Genomic DNA, 20531 nt, shown 5'->3' with positions numbered 1-20531 from the left:
TTTTGATCATTTCAATCGCACTAAGATACGAGACAAACTCCTGGAGAGGTTGTGTTTTCCCACAGAAAAGCCAACATGAGAAAGACTTTCTCTCAAGAATATGAAAAGCTTCCTCCTCCCAGCAAGTCACCATCACCAATAAGGAGCTACCGCATATTATTTGCTTCTTTTGTGGAATGAAGCAAATTGTCTTCACTCATGATGAGCTCACATTCAGAGATGCAACCCACGGAGGAAGTCAAGAAGAGTAACAAGGAATATAGGTGTAATTGTCTGTTATATCATTTAAAGATTTTCTACTTCTTAATGAGGATAGTAAAACATGTTGATGCAAAAAAGAACATTGAGGAACCATGCAAAGATAAGAAGGTAAAGCTAAATTGGCATTATAAATGTAAGCAGCCAGAGAGCCCCAAAAGAGTCAAATGTGCTGTGTAAGCAACTGTGAAATGAGGAAAGTTTGAATCTCTCACCTCCTCGTCTTCAGTTCTCTTCAGCGTTTCACTGGCAAACTTCACATACTGCGTCATGAGAGTCACCAGAGCAGTGTAGCGGGTTCGGAGATCCATGAACTGTTAAAAATGAAACAAAGAAATCGAGAATGTTAGGTGAGCATTTACTGCACACAGAGCACCCATTTCCTCACAATCATAGCACACAATCATAGAGTTACCTCCTGCTGAATGGCATCAGAAGAGCTCTGCATCCTCCGTTTCTTGAGAGGAGATTTGTGTTGGGAGTCGACCATCGCTCTGAAGGTCATCAGCTGAAGTTCATAATCCTACAAGTCAAATTAAGAGGTTAGAGGTTTGTTTTATTCTCAAATATTGCATTTTCTGTCTGTTTTGACCATTGGTCCACTCTCAATAAATCAGCTTCTTTTCTTCATCTGAAAAATCCTGACAAAATGTGATAAATTGTAATAATAATCACAACAACTCTCTCTATGTTAAAAGTTGAAATATGTTAGTTTACCTTAATGGCAGAAGAGTACTGCTCCGAATACTTCTGACACTCATCAATTCTGCTCTGTTTTTGTTCAATTTCAGCAACAAGGACCTGAAATACAATGGCATTTTTAAATATGTATTTATACATCTATACTGTCTTCATCTTAGTGTGAATACATTTTGTCTTGTTCTACCTTCTGTTTGTTTAACAGCTCAGCCAGTGCCTTGCTATCTTCAGGTTTGTTTTCCTGTGCCTTCAGCTGTGCCACTTCCATTTCTCGAACCCATTCATCAAGAATGCTGTATGAGTCTCTGTAGTGTTTCAGGGATTTGTCGATACCATCGAGGTCCCGAAGCCTGAGAAGTAATGGATAACCATAATCAGAGTTGTAGGAGTAAAGGAAAATAAGTATTGCACGATTTTTCTTATAAAACATTAACCTGCAGTCAATCTGGGAGTGAATGTTCTGCCATCTTTCACTCAGCTGATCAGCTTTTTCCTTGTGCCAGTCGAGGTCAAAGTCGCGCTCATTGTGGGCCTTAAACATGCGGTCGCTGATAGCTCGTGCTTTCTGCAGCTCATCCTCCATGTCATGGAACACCTCCTGTTTCTCGTCAATCTCCGTCCGCCATTGCTATAATCAGAGGGATAAAATGATCCTTTAAAAAAAGGGAATGAAACTGTTGTCAAATGTTGGTGAAATATCTTAATACAAAAAAGGCGTTACCTTAAGTGTTGAAATCACAGTCTCAATGGATTTGACTTCGGAGTTCATGGCATCTTCCTCATAGAGTTTGGATTCGTAGGCCTTGACTAGCGCCTCTGCGCTCTGGCTGTGCTTCACCACTAAGCTCACTGTTTTCAGTCTGCAATATAAAAGGAGGAACATGTCTTCAGTTCAGTAACTAAATCGCGGTGTAATTTCTGCGGGACAACGAGGGGAAGGTCTTACTTGTCCATATAAATGGAAGACATGGAGTACACTTGGCTCATGCTCTGAACGAGGACGGTGAGTTCAGAGGAAAGCGTCGGCACAGACGAAGAACCTGCGGCCTGTCTGAGGAACAGCTCGCACTTCTCCTTCATGACATCGAGGTCCTCCTTCACTTTATTCAGCTCCGCCGTCTTCCTCTGGAAAGTGGCATGTAGGAAATCTCGATTCAGATAAACAACACAAGGAAGTGCGTTGTCGTGTGAAACGACTATTGATACACCGATTTATACCTCATGCTCTGTGATGCGCTGGAGACTCTGCTCCAGGTCGTCCCTCTCCAGCGGCGTGCGGATTTGCCGGATCAGGTGTTCCTCATGGGCCTCCAGGTGCATGCGGAAGTTGCGTATTTCTGAGATGTAATTGTTGTACACCGATTCCTCGTGTTCCTCTGTTCCAGAAAAAAAACAAAACATTGGAACAAGAAGGATGCAAATATGAGAGAATAACATGTATTTGCATTTCAAGTATTTTGAACTGCTAATTCAAAAATCCATCTCAAACCAATTAAACATGGTAAAACAAAGGGAATGTTATTACTGTCAGTTCCTCCTTGAACTAAAAGTACTAAATTCTCCTCTAGGTGGCATCATTATCACAGTATAAGGCCAAGTACCTGACCTGACCTGTGGTAAAAAATGACTAAATCATCAATGTAGGAAAATGTATTTAATAAGACAAGAGCCTTTTCTAGAAATGGAAAAGGAGCATACATTTAAATTGATGTGTTCCTGTTTTTCTACTCATATCTATGTAACATCACAAAGTAACATAAAAAGTATGTGTTTTTATTGCAATCTATTTAAAACCTGAAACCACACATTGACCTCTGTGCATTTGCTTTACTTCACAGAAACTCCTCTTTGTTTGGTCAAAAAACCCCGCCCCATAATAATTCTAAAAGGCATTGACTTGGAGCTTTAAAGGCTTAACGAGCCATGTGTTTCCCTCGCGTTGTTGTGTTCAATATACATCAGCAGCTCGGGAGGCATAGGAAGGGAGTGTGAGCAGCCTTGCCTCGCTCTGCGGATCTGAGCAGTTCCTGGTAGTATTCCTTGCAGGCCGTGACGTCTCCCTCCAGCTGGGCGCAGTCTGCCACTGTGAAGACCTCAGACTCCTCGCTGTCTTCCAGGAACTCGTCGAAGTGCGACTGCATGTTGCTCAAGACCTGCTGATGCTCACCTGGCAGCATGGTCTTTATCTGTTAGAGAAATACAAGTGGAAATGAGATTAAAAAAAAAAACACTTTACAAAATCCTTAGAATGGCTACGAAAAATGAGACTGATTCTCGTAAATGATTGTGAATTTTAAAAGTGGGTGATCGTGAAGAGAGAATGAACATACCGAGGCCACATTCCAGTTTCGAATGGCTCGTACGTCAGCCATTAGATAATGCCAAGACACCACGCTCTTCATGTTGATGTGGGAGTGGTGCCACAGTGCCAGGACATTCTGGTATAACTGCTCAGTTCTGCAGGAAAAAGCAACAGCCATTAATAATGTATCCCAACAAAGTCTGTTCACCAGAACGCTTGAACTCATGAGTTCACTTGTACTGTAAGTGCAGTGTAAGAGACCCAAGACACAAAATTAATCACCTTGTCGCCTTATCAACGGCCTCTTTGTTGGGTGGAGGCACAGTGAAACAAACAGAGGGCACCATGGCCTCGTTCCCTGCTGGGTTGATGACTTTCCACTTGGCCCGGTGAGAGTTACTCGCCAACACACATTCATCATCTTTATAGATAGTAATCTGAAAGAGTTACGACACAGACACAAGGTAAGTTTTTTTGTACAAAACTTTGAAATGAACTGAAATGAAATGTGGTGTAATCTGGCAGGGTGCGAACTGTACCTCTATTTGACGATAATCACAGATGGCTTTTACGGGGATGGATGACCTCACGGGGCTTTCAGGGTTCCTGGGTCTGAGCTGCACAATGTTTTTGGCCCTGCCCACTAAACCGGCGACGGCGCTGCGGTACTGAAGGAGCTGCTCTTTCTCATCCTGGGGACACACAACACCAACACAGTGCGTCTCTTTCCTTTATTTACCTTCACATGCCGCACATGCACACGCTTTATCTTTAAATGGGTTTACCATGGACTCCTGAATGAGGTCCTCCAGTCTGTGCAGGCTGCTTGTTCGATCACAGCTGTATTTCCTCTGAATGGCGTCTTGCAGGCTCTTAAGGTAGTCTATGGACTCTTTGGCGTCACGGAAATACTGCACAGGGGGACACAATAGGAAATTTAGATGTGTCTACTTTATGCATTTCTGCATTAACTGAAAAAAGAAGAAGCAGCAACTCACCTCAAAATAAACAGCGTTCTCCTTGAGATGCCGCTCTACGCATGAGCAGAGCTGTAAAATCCAGCTCCACTGTGTCTGCATGGCAGCTCTGTACGCCTGGAAGAGAACCAACGCAGAAATTACACACTCAATATCCAGGTGTAATAGCTGGAAAATTACAAGCTGAAACAGGACTTTGCAATCGTTTTAATCATAGTGGCGGCTGCATGCAGGGTGGAGACACTGCTGTTAGTCCAAAATCAAATTTTGAACATAATTGCTGTACTGACCGCAGAGCAGAGAACAGAGAGGGCGAGAAAGCGAGAAAAGGGCTTACTTCAATAGTTGTCTTGGCTGGGTGGTTCTTGAACATAAGGCGTTCCGCCTTGTCCTGCACAGACTTGATCACGACCTCCTTTTCATCCAGCTCCCTCATCAGGTCCTGTGTAGAGACAATAAGATGAGTATCGCTGACACCCAGCCCATGGCGAGAGAAAAAAACAACAAAGAGCTGTCTGAACAAGTCCTTGTTATTCTGTCTGCATGGAGGATTGCACAGATTACAGTTAATTAAAAGACTGTTTTAAAAAAACAACAACCAGATTGTTAATGACTCACGGCGTGGTAGTCTCTTTTCTTGGAGATGTTGCTGTTGCGATCGCTCCAGTCAAAGGCAACCTCCTCCTCCTCCTTCTCATTCAGCCAGATGAGCTCCTGAGTGGCCTGCGACACAAAGTCGAGTAGGTTCTCCAGGTGGCTCTGCCGCTCTCTCGAACAGCTCTGAAACAAACAGGCCTCCATATATTCAGACTACAAGGAGCACATGAATTATACAATGAATAAAGCACAGCAGATTTTCGATTGTGACTGTTGAGAGCTCAACGGATAACTTACCAACAGCCGTTCATACTGCTTTTCTAGTTTGTTCAATTTGTCGGAGTAACTTAGCTTCAGGGGAATGGTCATTTGAATCTGAGAAAAAGAAAATCACACTTACTCTTTTCTTTAAGTGTCCTCTGAAGGAACTGAGTGGAGCAACTAAAGCACCATTCAAATCATCATTCTCATCATGTATTACGTTGTTTTTAGTATTAACAATAATGTTGTTGAGGATTCCACTTATATTATAGAGACAGAAATGAACTCCAAAATCCTTACTTCACTCAGTGTGGCATCTTTAAGACTCATTTGAAATTCTTCAATGGCTCTATGTACACTTTTGTGGTTGTCTAAATGTGTTTCCACACTTGGCAAATCAGATCCCCACTCTGAACGGTCCAGCTGCACCTTTTAGAACAAAAAAGAAAAAACAAATAATTCAAATATTCACAATTTTGCAGTTTATTTTTAGTGTTTACAATTGTAGCTACAGTGAATCACAAACACACTGATGGTGACCACTCACCTGCATGTCTTCCACCCACATCAGGAGGTCCTGAACATATTTCATGTTGACCTCCTCCTCTGTCATGTTGGGGTCTGCCAGTGAGGATTTCAGTAAGGGCTTGCGGATCTGCATGTGTTTCAAATGCCTGAGGCTTCCTGGGTCCATGCCGCCGCCGCCGCCGCCGCCGCCGCCACTCCCCATGTAGCACTGGACTGAAGGAGGCTGCAAGCCCGGGGTCAAGGACGGGGTCAGGCACGGCGTAAGGCTGGAGGTGAATGGGGACCCGGGGGTAGCTATCCCCCCGGGGGTGAGTGCAGGAGTGAGGGCTGGAGTCAGGTTTGTGCCCATGTTCTGCGAGAAGCCGGAGTTCAGACTCTGTGTGATGCCCGAGATCATCATCTTGGTTTGTTCAGTTGTCAACGTTCGGCCTTGGCTGTACACAGAAGAACACTCAGCTCTCAGGGTTAGAAGGTCGTCCCGCAGTTTTGACACCCTGCATCGAAAAAAGGATAACATATATGAGTTGTCCTAACATAAGGGAAGAGTCAGTGTGTTATTTGTGCGGCGGAATCTACTTTGTACCTTTGGACTAGTTGATCTGCAAAGGGGAATCTCCCGTCCAGTAGAAGTTGGATGTCCACCACTTGTTGTCTGAGGATATTTTCACACTCCAACAAGTAGCCCGCAATCTCAGCCTCATGTAGGAACTGAATTCCAGACTCGAGACGTTTTGCATCCTTAGAAGAGGAAAAGAAGAAAAAAAGAAGGGAGAAATAACGAAGGCTCAGTGCTATATTTTCACCATTGATATAAAGTCAAACAGTGCTTGCCGGAAAACTTACAGACTGTAAGGCTGTCCATGCCAACGCCAGCTTGTCCTCTCCGTTAACACAGTCCCGCTGGACCCTGTTGGCAATTTGCTGCAACATCTCAAGCCTAAAAATGAAAATATAGAAACAAATTGATGATGTTGAAGTTTCACAAAAGTCAAGCGCACGCACCGTAACCTCACCTGGATCCATAAGTGATGTTGTTATTGAGGAACACTGAGCTGTTAATTTGTAAAGGTTCAGCGTGGACACTGTCATTGGAGCCAAAGCTGGTGAAGCTGCTGTTGCTTACAGACGAGATCCCGCTGAAATAGGCCATCGTACTTTACACGGTTTAACAGACAATCCCTGTCCCTCATCCATCAGCATCCCTCTGAGAGGATCCCAGTGTCGACCGAACCCCTCACAGTTCGACTGCGAGCATTCGCCAACTGACGGGGCGGCTTTCGACTTTCTCATATTTATAGCGTCGCAGCCAGGTGAGCAGCATGTAAACTGAATCCCACCCCGAAATAATATGCTTCCCTTGGGGGATAAAATTTAAACAGCAGGTTGAGACAGCTTCGCCTTCATAAGAACCAAGAATGTGGGAAAACACTGCCAAAACTGCAGCAATTGCTGTTTCTGCCAGTTTTCACCGCACCCAATATCAATATATTAAATATCACGTGTTTATAGACTGTCAGGACGGCAGGACTGGACAGGTAAAGCTGTCCAAACTATTGTTAACAGAGAATTTTCAAATCCATCTGATCACATTTGTGTTTCCTTAGAAATACGAGCTACTCTGTAAACAAACACTGATGGAATCCGAACACCAGAGAGTTCAAAAACTTGACTGAGCTTGCCATAAGAAAGCCTCAGAGAAACTTTCGACTCAAGCATGCCATGGCATAAAATCCACATATTCATGTTTGCAAGTTTCTGCGTTTTTGAAGTAACCAGAACATTCAAGCACCTCTTTTTATTGAAAGGTATTTTAGCATTGGAGATTCATTTGATTCCTGTCGAATCCAACTTTGCAAATCCTCTGTTGTGGCGAAAAACGAAAATTCAGCCTCATCATGTGCAGAGGGGGATCTTTGGCTGCCGTAAATGTGATCCAGAAACACTGAGCACAACACCTCATAAAGATGTTGATATAAACCATAGCACAGAGTGCAACGGTTCAGCAAGGGGCAAATCACACAAACCGCCAGCCTCTGGTTTCAGTAGAGACATTAGTGAGCTTGCAATATGACACCCGAATACTCCATCCATCTACACCAGCCTCGGAAAATGTTATGCTGACTCATGTAGCATCTTTCCCGCTTTAGCCTTTAGAACTCTCACAGTGAAGAGCAGCAAACTATCCACATATTCCATGGCTTGAATCCATGTGTGTGGCCTCAAACAAACACATTGGGTCAAATTAAACACCAGCTGCAGGTCTCAAATTAGTAGTGACTTCAACAGACAAGTAACCAATACTTGTGGGTTAAAGGAGAACTATTATTGTTCACTTTTCAATTTGTCAACTGTTATTGCTTATTTTCATATTTCTATTCTGGGACTCCACTAGACTAGCTTTGTATGAGAACTGCTCATTTATCTCAGATGTGCTGCCCCTCAGTTGAGCCTCTGGTTGAAACAGGGAATATTAGCACAGGCCTCCTTTAAAGAGCCCCTTTCTTCTTATTGGCTGTCGAGGGGCTGTGCACCCAGCGTTTGTGACCACCGCCTTGTCCTCTCATCGGTGTGGAGGTTCTGGGAGCAAACCGTGAAACTTAGTAACGAGTAAATCCATTTGTTTTTCTACTGTCGCCAAGAGAATGTATAGTAGACCTGTTCGGTCGCTTATTTGTAAGCTGGAGAAAATCAAATGCCTAAAATACTACTCGAGTAGATTGTTTTGGGAGAACGAGCAGTGTTTTCCGGAGCAGATGACCATTTAAGAGAAGTAGAAAAAAACAGTTTGATCCTGTTCAGAGCGGTCTGAGTCTGAGCTACAGTATTGTCTCACAGGGATTTCTTTAACATACGTTTACCTCATTACTTGAAACTTTGGCCATGTTATATGAATATATATAATTGTCTGACATTGTAACATTCTTACTTTCAATTATGTCGTGATGGCCCGGGCCAGATAAAGTGTGAACGTGCTCAGTGACTCATGCATACCTTTCCACCTCAGGCCTCAGGCTCTTCTCCCTTTCCAGCATGGCAACAATCAATTTGCCCCACTCCTTCTCCACATCGTTGGGATGATGCCCCTGGGGTAAGTGAATACGTCCAAACTCGATCCACATCTGCCGGAGACACCAATGACACAAATGAGATACGACGTGTGTATGACTACAAATGGTGCAGTGGGAAGTCAAAGCAACATGCTCTGTTGTTGTTTTTTGGCGTTTGCATACCTCAAGCATTTTGTAGAGATTTTCGATTTTCGTCTTCTCGTTCTCTTTCAGTGGGATTTCATGTTCCTTAAACTGCAGATACTGTGTATAAAGTGCCTGTAAAAGGAAGCAGAGATTACACTACATAGAAGCATTAGAATAAACACTAGCCAGGAGAAGTCTCTAAATATTTGTCCTTACTCTTCTTGTATTTAATTCCACTGCTAGAGCCGCAGCAAATGGATGCTTTCGCTCTCTCGTATGCATCAATATCACTTCAAGTCTCAGTTACAGCAGATATATGTGGGCTATGTGAAGCAGGCAATCATCCTTCACCTTTCAGACATTGTACAGTTCTAAGATCACTGGAAAATGAGAGAGCTGGTGTTCAACTGTAGCGAGGTAAATAAAAAGCTTATAATAATGACTAAAATCTACAAAGTGGGGTTTCTTTGTCGTGACCAGCAGATACCTTGAGTTCCACAGGGTTGTTGGGGAATGATCTATCTGACATTATGGCCACATTGTGTTTGATCCACTGGCTGAGGTATTTGATCATGTTCTGGTACTCCACCCATTTGATATCCACATCCTGTTCAGAGCATAAAAGGATCATCATCAATAAAGCACTTGCACTAAGCACGGGTGGAGTTACTGGATGGCTGGCGCCAACCAACTTACATTAGCATTGATTCCATCTACACCATCAGGTACTTTGGGGAAGGCATCGTACAGCGTCGAGACGTAGGTGATGACGGATTTTTCGTCAGGAGACTGAACATCTACGTCTGAGGAAGGAAGTAAAAAAAAAAAAAAAAAAAGGTCACAAATGTAACACATGAGCTGTGCTCAGAGGAATTACTCCTCGAGCCAACACCAAGGCTTCACTCCACATGATTTAGAGGTGTTAAATAAGGGTTCGCTGACTGTTTTGTTTTCAGATTCCAATCAAACATGACAGTGTGTATGGATCTCACCCTCAGGGTCCAGCAGTCTGGCCACCCCCAGCTGCTCAGCCATACAAAACGCGTGCTCTAAATTTGATCGGTTGCTCTGCGTCGACACATGACTCATGTCAACCAGGTCTGGCCTGCAACACGATGAGACAGAGAAAAAAGCGACTTATAAGCCAATCCGACGAAGGGAATACTGACAAGACACAACACGGAAAAACACAACGTATTAAAAAGGAAATCAGCAAAATTATGGCAGGAACGCCACATTTTTATTCCAGTCAAATTAAATCAGCAAATATGCTACTGTTTGTTGTGTGTTTTGTACCTGTACTTATGAATGATGGCGTTAAAGAGCCTCCCGTCCCTCCAAGAGGTGGTGAAGTTGGCACATCGTACACCCACGTAGCCATCTGTTATCTGCTTGGACCAGAGCAGCAGCCTCTCCTTGGCTGTCATGTCCTCGGACTCCCCTGTCACATGGATCTCCGAGATCTGTCACAAAAAGGAAAAAGACGTTTTTAAAATGTACTGACATTAAATGTGCATTCATGGCACATAGCAAATCGAACCCACAAACCTGTGATGAACTACTCTGATATTAGGACTGTGCAGGAGTCGTAACACTTTCATGACATGTAACAGTACAACAAATTAGAGCTCGACCAAAAACTACTGTCAATATCTCTTTGGGTAAAAGACTCAACATTTTAGGCGTCAAAGTTAGTATTTATTGTACAGTGAAGATATTCCCATGAATAATGACATGTTTGACAAGAATCAGACGTTCCTTATCTGACTCATGATGAACAGCTCTGTTCGTACTTGAAACATGGAATATGTCGGCAGGCTAGACGCTTTAGATAGAGCCTGTGTAATGAATGACCCAATAACTTTACAGCGCATGAAAAAGATGAAGAGAATGATGATGTAAAACAAACAGTGCCACGTAAATACAGGTTGAGTTCTACAGTATTCTTGTTGCATCGGGTTCTATTATGACAACTTAGCAAGATACGCATTCAACATTGATTCAACCCTGTTTTTTGGTTTTATATTCCTGTAATACGCCCTCCCCAAACATCCTGAGATCATTTCCACTTTTATGTTTGGAATAAAACCAGAAAAGTTTGGTTGAATTTCCCATGTCGCAGAAACTTCACAGTTTGAACAAAAAAGCAAACAGCAAACAGACCAAGAGTAGTAACAAGATGACCATCAGGCATGACAATGAAAAGGCGAAAAGCAGTTACACTCAGGAACACAACACAGTAGGGCTGAAACTAACAAACATTATTATCATTAACGATTAATCTGCCAATTTTCTCTCAAATTGCAAAAACAAATGTCCAACAGAATTTCCCAGAGCTCAAAGTGACTTATTCGGACTGCGTGTTTTATTTCACCAGCATTTCAAAACACACAGATATTATATTCATCATCCTGTATGTCTAAAAAAAAAACGCATCAAATCATCACATTTGAGATGGTGAAGTCAGTAAATGTTTGGCAATTTTCTTGAAAAAAAAACATACTGAAATGATGAATCAGTTATTAAAAGAATTGCCACAATAGCCTCTATCATTCAACTCATCAAGTAATTGACTATTCTTCACAGCTCAGACACACAACAAAACACCATCCTAAAGAAAAAGAAGAAGATGGATGGAAGACAAAGAAGACGGTGGAGGAATTCCCCCATCCACCAGATTATCCAGATTCTATGACTCAGAAAGCCCAAAACATTTTCATGGTACAGTTAAGAAAAAGTATGACAGTTTAACAGGAAAAAGTCACAGTCACAACGTTGATTTAGTTCTTTCAGTCCGTCGAGCTGGATGCCTAAAACTCAAGACTTCCAGAACAAGCCAGGACAGTCTAAATGTTCCTACGAGCGCACTTATTGTAAAAGTCAAAGAGCTGAACCTGATTTACTGAGTCTGCTCCTACTGGACAGAATGAGGTTTCAATACCACACCGCAATAAAATAGATATTTAATACGACTGCGATAAAAAAAGGACCATCGTGGATCCACAAACATGCAGAGATCATCTTGCTAAGAAAGCTGCTGTTGTGCTTTTTTTTTTTTTTACATAAAAATTTGAAATTAGATTCAGAGCACAGTTTGCTCTCAATTAACTGCCTCGAGATATTTGAGACCATCAACCACAACCATGTCCTCCGTTTTGTTAACATAAAGACGAAAGAAATAACTGTTGGCATCACGATGCTGGTCCTATAGAAGTTTTATCGTTGGAAAATTTTATAACGGTTGAGGTGTTTTTTCAAGTCCGGCAGCCATTAGTGCATAAAATATAAAGAATAATATCAAACAAAACCAGCTATAGTGAGATCACTGATTATGATTAATTAATACAAGCCATTAGTGCTCTGAATGTAGTCAACTAAACCAAAGCAAAAACTTTTACTTAGATCTTACCATAAGCACTCAAGTAACATTTTTCTGATGCGTTATGAAAACGATCATGTCAACTATGATCATTTCATTTAAAAAATTGCTTAAATTTCACCAGAAAGCGTCGATTGTCCATCATATATATCTGAATATGTGTGTTGTTATTTGGTCAACTACTGATTTATTCCAACAAAAATGTCTCAACTTTTTCCACAAAAGATAAACGTCTTTACGTGCAGATGAGCAGCATTAATATGTTCATGCTCGTTTCAGGCCGAGCTGGTTATGCTGCCAATTATCACTTTTGGCTAAATTCTGCAGGAGAGGTCTGTGCTGTAAATACATCCGTCTAACATGTGATTGTGTATGATTGTGTGTACGTGAACGGCTGTGAGCACTCACAGAAAACACCACAATGATGACATCATGATTAGCTCCACAAACCATGGGCCGTGCTGACCGGGCATATCATCAGGTAATGGGTGATTTAGTTTGACAAAATAAAAGAGCTGCTTTATTTCAGCACATATTTTCACACTAGTGGTTTGCTACCGCAAAGATTTAAGAACCGCCCTTTACAATGCACTAATTACATCATACCCCGATCAAACCCCTCATTACCGCATCGTGAATCACACGCGTAATTGATTTAAATAACATGTTCTCGGTTTACCTGTCGGGTGGAAATACGTTTGGCAGGAGCAGGGAGACAGTCTACAGAAGCCGAGCAGGTGTAGGCCCTCCGTCTCCTCCGCCTGTGAGCCTGAGAGCCCCATATAATCTTGGCAAATGCCTCCTCGCTCCCAGGTCTGTCATTACCCCTCAGAGTCCGCAGCGTGTGCTCCACCGCCCCAAAGCTGACGGCCCTCCGCAACTGGCGCTGCAGCAGCTTCTTCGCCAGCAGGCCATCCTTGGCCGCGACGCCCCTGGACGTCGTGTCAACACAACGGAGCTTTCCATCGAAAGTGGACCTGCCTTTGCCGACGTCGGACTGCTCCGTGGGAAACCTCCCGTGCCTGTACGCTGACCTCTTGCCGAGAGAATCTCTGAGGATTAAAACTGGTACCTCTCCGACATAGACGCCTTTGCTGAGGCTGCCATGCCTGGACAGAGGTTTATCCAAGAATTCTTGGTTCTCCTCCGCCTTCCCAGCTGGGCCATCCTGAGGCTCTGCACCGCCACAGGTGGCCCCGCTTGTACCGGCTTCACCAGCCGGACCCCTCAGAGGTCCCGCAGCATGAAAGTCCTGGGACTTCCTCTTCTTCCTTTGAAAATAGCGGCGGCCCTTGCCTTCTTTAGACTCAGGGTTCAGTGGAGCTTTCTTGGGGTCAACATAGCATTCCTCTTTAGGGCCTCGAACACAGCCACAGACGTTTCCCATGCCTGACGGGCATAAAATCTCCTCCCCGTCGACGGCGTCAAAGCTGGTTTAAGGCAAAGTATCCGGTGAGGTCCGAATGAGCTGAAGAGCCACTATCCCACAAACCGAAAGTCATTTTCATCCCGGCAGGCAGACACAAACTTTCGCTTCACTCAGAGCAGAGCTGGCCTTTTTCTTTTCGCTGACTCTCAGACACTCACAGCTGAGAAATGGTCAGCCTCTCTCTCCCTCTCCCTCTCGCTCGCTCGCTCACTCTCTCTCTCGCTGCATGTCTTTCTTGCTCGCTCGCTCTCATGACTCTCCTCTGACACTGGAATCCTTTCTGACCTTTGAAACATTTCTCTGGCTTTGCTAATCCGGCACAAACACCATAAATGCACACCCACACACACACAGAGAGACGTGGCCCACGTGCTGGTAGCCCTCAGCTGAGCACAAATGAAGCAGACTTGTGGACAGACCTGTTTGGGGCTGGTTAGTCTGCCTCGTCAACACAGTAAACGTGCACGTCAGACCCTTCTCTTCTTGGGTTTCCTAATATTTGTGTCTGTGATAAGGGGAGCCGGGAGGCCAGGCTTTGAACTGCGTGAGGACGCCAGCTGATGGCCAGCCTATTATGCAGTGAGAAGCTTTGGCTCAGCAAGTTTGGCTGCACGAACCAGACAGAGTCGCGGCCGGTCAGAGGGGGCTTTGAAAAACAGAGCAGCCTTGGTCAATGAGAGCGGCAGGAGCAGGGGGCAAAGCCGAGCTGGACGACACTTTGTCTATTGATCAAGCTGCACACAATGGCAGAGCCCGAGGTCCAATGGTTTAAACAAACGCTTTTATCTGAACAGATCACCACCACGGCAGTTCACAAGGGGCCAAATGCTCTCACTCTGTCTAGGAAGTGAGTCACCGTGTACAACATCATCACCGACAATCGGAAGTCAACATTGGCTGACAGAGTGCGGCGTGGGCCCACTGAATCGAGCAACATATTTACTTTTACTTTTACTACAGGGCAGAAAGGGGAAAAAGGTAGCATGTGAAAATAAAGAGTCAACACAATGCCACCACACAGCACAACTAAAAATAACTGCATCACTGTGAGCGTACAATACATAATGTGAACGTCGTCGGCGTTTCCCTGAAGGTCAAAGTCACTTGACAGGCAACACAGTTCAAACTCCTGCTTCTATTTATGGCCAGCGTGTGGTCAAACTATCGAAACACTGTTATTACTGCAGTATATGATTGAGTTTGCAGGTGTTGTATTCAGCAAAATGATGGCTTATGGCATTTATTTATGATTTACAGCCTTAGTCGTTACAGGGTCGTTGGTTTTTTAAATTGAAATCGTAGACATGCATTCAGGTAGAGTAAGTGATCGAACAAGAGACGTTGCACACAGGGACAGAGAAAGTCAATCAGGGCAAAACAAAGAGACACACAAGCACAGATACACCAGATAGCAGTGCAGTGTCAACATTACGCCGAGTGAAAATACGTGTGTGTGGTCAATAGAGCAGCGACGTGTAATGAAATCAACTTCTTATCAACACAGGCACGACCATACACTGCAGACAGTATCTGAAATTCAAACCTTCCACAGTGAAAGAGAAAAGCAGCTATGAAGAAACAGTACACGCACCCTGTCAGTACTCATTCATATGAGTTAATGTAAAAAATATTCGCCTGCGGAAATAAGAAAAAGCATGTGCAGCCAGTCCGCCCTCAAAACAACCCCATGCCTTTGGAAGAGAACGGATCCTGATACGTTTGGCAAAGCGGGTCGTACATAAAAGCACACTGACATGTAGGAACCAAACAGTGTTTTCATAATGCACAATCCGCTGTCAGCCATGCTAATGTATGAAAGCGGAAAGTGTATCCTGTGACTGACGCTCAAGCTTTTCTCCTGAAGTGTCCCGCTCCTCTTCCAAATCAAGAGGAGACAGGCCCGTGGCTGCTGCAGCGACTGCTCAAGGGCTTGCGTGAGACTGGCAGCAGCAGGTGATGTTTTCATCACCGACGCTACCTGTCAGCGTATCGGAGTCCGGGCAAAAATCATATCAGCTGCTTTTTCCACCCGTGTTATTCTACTGAGGGGCATTTGACAGACAGATGCATGCCTGTTTTGAAAGAAAAAAAAGAATACTAACTCAATACAATCTTAATCCGTGCTGTTGCGATATTCCTGTTACTAACCAACAACTGAGTCATGTGGCATTTGATATTAATAATCCCATGCAAGACAATCAGAGAGGGGGAGAGAATGGGAGAGTGTGAGTGAAAGGAAAGTATGAAATGTCTGCGTGCTATTGGGTTTTAGGGTTGATACTAATCTTTGGTGCACACACTGACTAACCCACTTTACTTGATTTGAGTCACTCCAGCAATAAAATGAGTATTTCGCAGATAGAACATTTTGGAGAAGATTCAGAGAGGAACAAAAACTAAGCCAAGAGCACACACTATTTTGAAAAAACAACAACATCACAACTATCTGATCTATACTGTTGAGGGAAAAAAACAGTCGAATAAATAGTCTTTGGGATATAATTAATTTCATAGCGTTCAATATTTTTCTTTAGTGAATACTAAGGTATTTCAGCTACGAGGAGCTACCTGGTGTCAACTTGTCAAGTTGCAACTAGAGCTGAATCAAACATGATCTAAAGTGAGCTTGGCATCATATACGCCTTGCTAAGGGGCAGGAGCAATCACAACATGCAGCATGATGTCTAGTGCACAGCTTTGACACCTTGTGGCCAAAAGTAGAAATGAACATCTTATGTATGTAAACTCATTTCAAAGCATCAACCTGGAGGCCTTTTGACAAGCTGTTGTGTAAGTCGATAACAGGCAACCATTACATTTTTCCTGTTGCCTGTAAATATGGTTTAGATTAAAAAAATATCTAAGCCGTGCAACAGATATGTCTTTTGAAAGTTTAACGCTAACAGCCCTCATCACCGTGACTTACTCAGTAACATGCAACACAAAGGATATAAAGTAAGAAATGATCAACTATCTGGATAATAGATCCTCTGAATTATTTTGCTGTTCAAACCAAGGGAATTTCCAAACCACGAGATGACAACACTGACCTGAAAGTGCAGAATTATGGTCCAGATCAGTCCCAGGGTCAGTTTCGGGTTACCGTCTGTGATGTCGTCATTCCGGATATTCACAAGTTTGACCTGATGACAGGAAACGAGGAGATGATTAAATAAAGGTATACAAAGTGTACAAAACCTGGTCGCAAGTTTCTTAAATATATCATGTTTGTGTGGTGTATTCAACAATGAATATGAATGTTACCAGTCCACGTCCATGTTTCCTCACATGACCATTTTTTTAACGTGCACCACAAGGTGGCACAATAGTCATTATAATATGTGACAACACTGCTTTGGTACTCACACTGTGCAACTGAGGTGATTGAGAGAGCATGAATGTTTGCATCTTATTAAAATCGTATAAACCTGCCAGGACTGCTTCATCTACCACGCCCAAAACGATGTGCATTTACTGACAACATTCACATAAAACCATGAAACAGGAAGTACAGTCTGAACGCAATCGGTTTAATATAGACACAGGTAATTTATTTCATCACCTCTACACCTATAACTGTGATCGATCAGCTGCAGGGTGAGATATCAGTGAGTTTAAACAAGGCTTTTCTACCAAGGATGAGTCTGGTAGGTGCTGTAGCTAGAAACAACAGTGCAACTCATCTGTGCCCATGTACGAACCCTTTGTCTCGAGCCTTACGTCACACATCTGGCAACGGCTCAGCCAGGCTGTGTTCTTCACCGCTTCCTGACTGCGGTGGGGGAGGGGAGGGCAATCAAAGCTTTTTGAAACCCCACTGATGGGATTTGCTCCTTAAATGCTGCAATTACGATTTTGTGGCAAATGAACTGAGCCGAACGACGTGTGATGCTGGAAACTGTGATGCAGTATATCTGTAAGTAAGCACCACTGAGTGGGGCTGTCCGCAGGTGGACACATCTGTCACAGCAGGGCGCAACACCCAAAATAGAATGTGGGTGCTACCTTTATTGTATACTATCCAGATGTTCTCTCTTTCAGCTGGATACAGCTATGAATCCATGACAATGTAGGAAAGGGGGAAAAAAGTGTTTTTGCTATTACACCACTGACTGCAGGCGGATTTCCAGTAGTCTTAACACTAAGCTTTGAAAGGTCAATGACGACGTTGGCTCAAATCTATTCCAGCCCTGAAACAAAAGTGCGGCCGCACCAGAGTTTGAGAATACAGTCTGTCAGATTCTTACCTGCCGCCTCTTTAAATAGTCCAGCGCTATTTGTACATTCTGGAGTCTGTGGAAGCGCATCCTCCCTCTCTCCCGAGGCTGTGGACATAAAAAGGGGAAGAGGAGTCGTGTATGGTAATCAGGTTGTGCTCTTAATCAGAGGAAAAATTAAAAAAATGTGATTCAGAGCATAGAGGTACATGCTTTTTGGCGCTTACCCGCTGATCTGGTGAGGTAAACACACACACACACACAAAAAAACCTCTACCCACAACAAGAGTAGCCATTCCTGCAAGTCCACTCAAAATCTGTGCATACTGTGCATATGAAGATTCATCCTAGAACACTATCCACCATTTCCACCTCCACAAATGTTCTGAACATGTTATAACAGATCAAGCAACCTAACCTGCTAGATGACCCACTCTGACAGCCAGAGGTGCAAGTAGAATACAATTACATTCTCTTCTTGGTGCTGTGAAGAATAATAAATACTCATATTGTATGATAACTTGTGGCAAACACGCGTGAAACAGTCGGGGGCCACGGCGTGAGGTAACGAAGTGGAAAATGCACTCAAGCCATGATGATACAGCGGCGGCAGCAGCGAAAGACTTGTGCTGCATGTTCAGCCATGTCTCTATGCTGATGATGGGGAGATGATGAAGGATCCTGCTCATCTCAGCAGCAAGGCGACAACATTTGACTAAACCCATCTCTTTCATTCAGTGAATCTGGTTCACTTGTGAAAAAATGCAGCAAATACTCGAAAGCGGCAGATGTAAAAAAAAAAAAAGTCCCGACGTTCAAGTAGGTTCAGGGAGCTTTGATTGCATGGCTCAATGATGCGGAAAGCTAGTGAAATGGATATGAAGATAGTAAAAAATTCCTTTATGATTTATTGCACCTTTTCGTTGCCCCTGCAAGGTCAGGTCGGTGTGCCAAATCTCATATCGTATTTATCTCACATATATTAAAGAGAAAGAAAGCAGGAAGCTCCCCGGGTCTTTGGAGGATGTGCACATTTGTCTGCATCATCTGGTCATGTAAAGAAAGATTCTGGCATTATTTTATTTTTTGAATTAAAAGAAGGGGCGTTATGAAACACAATGTTTCATAGAATTCACAAATTGGGCACAATTGGAAAACAGGGAAAAATACTGGTATACACTCGAAGAACTACAACAGACTACAAAGAGACAAATCATAGAGTGGGGTTGTTTCTTCATTTCTGTTACGTTTCCACAGCACGCTCTGAATTAGTCTGTTACAAGGAGGTGGAGGGGGCGAGCCACACGTACCCCCTTATCATCATCCACCGTGTCTCCATGCTGCTCAACCGCACATGCTTCTGTCCCACTCACCAACCGCAATGTCTTCAGAAAATCGCGCTCCCTTGGCTTATCACAGAAAAGGCAACACATGGGGGAAGAAAAGGAGGACATGGACACACACGGACACACACACACACACACACACACACACACACACAGCGGCCAAATCAAAAGGGGTTAGGACAATGGACAAAAAAAACGATCAAAGAGTGGAGAACAGAGGAGGAGGAGGAGGAAAAGTAGGATGTAAACAGAAAAGAGATAGCGACTTAGAAGATGAAAGTTAGTCACACACTGGAGAGGGAGTAACTGCTGGGGTTCCTTGCTACAGGAATACATGCACTTTATCTACATAGTAAAGCATGATAACATTATGTCACTCGGGACTACACATAGACTGTATCAACATCCCCCAATATACGATGAAATAATGACATGTCGACAGATAAATGAAATAATATGGCAAACATGCACTTCAGTATCTATTCTCTTAGCACCGCAGCTATATGTTCTAAATGTGACAGATTAGACACAAACACATACTGAACTATACATAATTTGAGCCTGTCAGATTTCCTTATCAACAAAGTTAAACAGGCCTCATACGATTATAACAAGACTAAAAATCATGAGTTTCATATTTTTTTTAATTACATATGATTTGGTCAATGTTTATAACCAAAATCCCTATTTTTTTGTTGAATAAGGGGTGGAAAATTACCTCCAGGGCCCCTGGATTAACACATTATAAGATGATGAACATAACTACAAATACATTTGAATGATACATGTGAAAGGTTTTCATATCATATAATAATTTCATGGTGGAAATTGGTTATATCACCTTTACTAAGTTCCCTCCTGCTCGGTTGTTAATCACCGTAACAGTGCAGCTTCCTGCTTATTACTGGAATATCACTGCAACACAATTTTTATTTGGTAGAGTTTCATAGGGGCGGTAATGTTTGTCCTCTGAGTGCCCGTAAGAGCCGTGAGAGCTGACAAATACGGCAGTGTTTGTCTCCGGAGGTCTCCTGTCTCCTAACCTGCAGAGAGGCCAGGAGCTGTTTCTATAGTCATACTGTATCCATGTTACGTATATGGAATAGTTTATGCTGGCAGTTTATGTTAGCGATTTGAACGTTTGGCAGTTAGTGGGTTGAAAGGGATAAGTTTGCAAGTTAAACGCCGTTAATGATTGATTACTGGCTGCCCGGAAACTCCAGTGGGCAACCAGAGAACTACAGTTCCCAGATTTCTCCCGTTGTGTTTAGACCTTGTTGACTGAGAGACAACAACCCATTGTGGGTACCATATTTTATATCCCACTCAAGTTAATTGCCACTT

General features: G+C 43.3%; 1 protein-coding gene across 8 annotated transcripts in view; it reads right to left on the bottom strand.

Annotated features, from left to right (window-relative positions):
- The window catches only part of dst (dystonin), a 101072-nt gene that overhangs the window by 58140 nt on the left and 22401 nt on the right, over positions 1-20531 (bottom strand). For 4 of the 8 annotated variants that reach the window (XM_047335358.1, XM_047335364.1, XM_047335363.1 and 1 more), the window contains exons 7-35: positions 17872-17949; positions 16675-16767; positions 10113-10279; positions 9809-9921; positions 9513-9619; positions 9304-9423; positions 8853-8948; positions 8614-8741; positions 6466-6559; positions 6206-6360; positions 5642-6116; positions 5395-5523; positions 5131-5208; positions 4855-5016; positions 4574-4678; positions 4258-4353; positions 4045-4170; positions 3799-3951; positions 3542-3696; positions 3288-3414; positions 2960-3143; positions 2176-2333; positions 1904-2082; positions 1679-1817; positions 1392-1585; positions 1145-1307; positions 976-1059; positions 674-781; positions 474-572 (exon numbers count right to left, since the gene is read on the bottom strand). In XM_047335358.1, the coding sequence (XP_047191314.1) occupies positions 474-572; positions 674-781; positions 976-1059; positions 1145-1307; positions 1392-1585; positions 1679-1817; positions 1904-2082; positions 2176-2333; positions 2960-3143; positions 3288-3414; positions 3542-3696; positions 3799-3951; positions 4045-4170; positions 4258-4353; positions 4574-4678; positions 4855-5016; positions 5131-5208; positions 5395-5523; positions 5642-6116; positions 6206-6360; positions 6466-6559; positions 8614-8741; positions 8853-8948; positions 9304-9423; positions 9513-9619; positions 9809-9921; positions 10113-10279; positions 16675-16767; positions 17872-17949 (4065 nt within the window). Of the gene's footprint in view, positions 1-473; positions 573-673; positions 782-975; positions 1060-1144; positions 1308-1391; positions 1586-1678; positions 1818-1903; positions 2083-2175; positions 2334-2959; positions 3144-3287; positions 3415-3541; positions 3697-3798; positions 3952-4044; positions 4171-4257; positions 4354-4573; positions 4679-4854; positions 5017-5130; positions 5209-5394; positions 5524-5641; positions 6117-6205; positions 6361-6465; positions 6560-6635; positions 6901-8613; positions 8742-8852; positions 8949-9303; positions 9424-9512; positions 9620-9808; positions 9922-10112; positions 10280-12874; positions 13874-16674; positions 16768-17871; positions 17950-19151; positions 19251-20531 lie in introns of those variants that run through there. The other 4 variants (XM_047335357.1, XM_047335361.1, XM_047335359.1 and 1 more) reach the window with 3 other exon arrangements.

The sequence above is a fragment of the Scophthalmus maximus genome, chromosome 10, assembly GCF_022379125.1.
Source record: "Scophthalmus maximus strain ysfricsl-2021 chromosome 10, ASM2237912v1, whole genome shotgun sequence".
In the NCBI taxonomy this organism is placed as follows: Eukaryota; Metazoa; Chordata; class Actinopteri; order Pleuronectiformes; family Scophthalmidae; genus Scophthalmus; species Scophthalmus maximus.
This window is presented reverse-complemented; position numbering and strand designations above follow the sequence as displayed.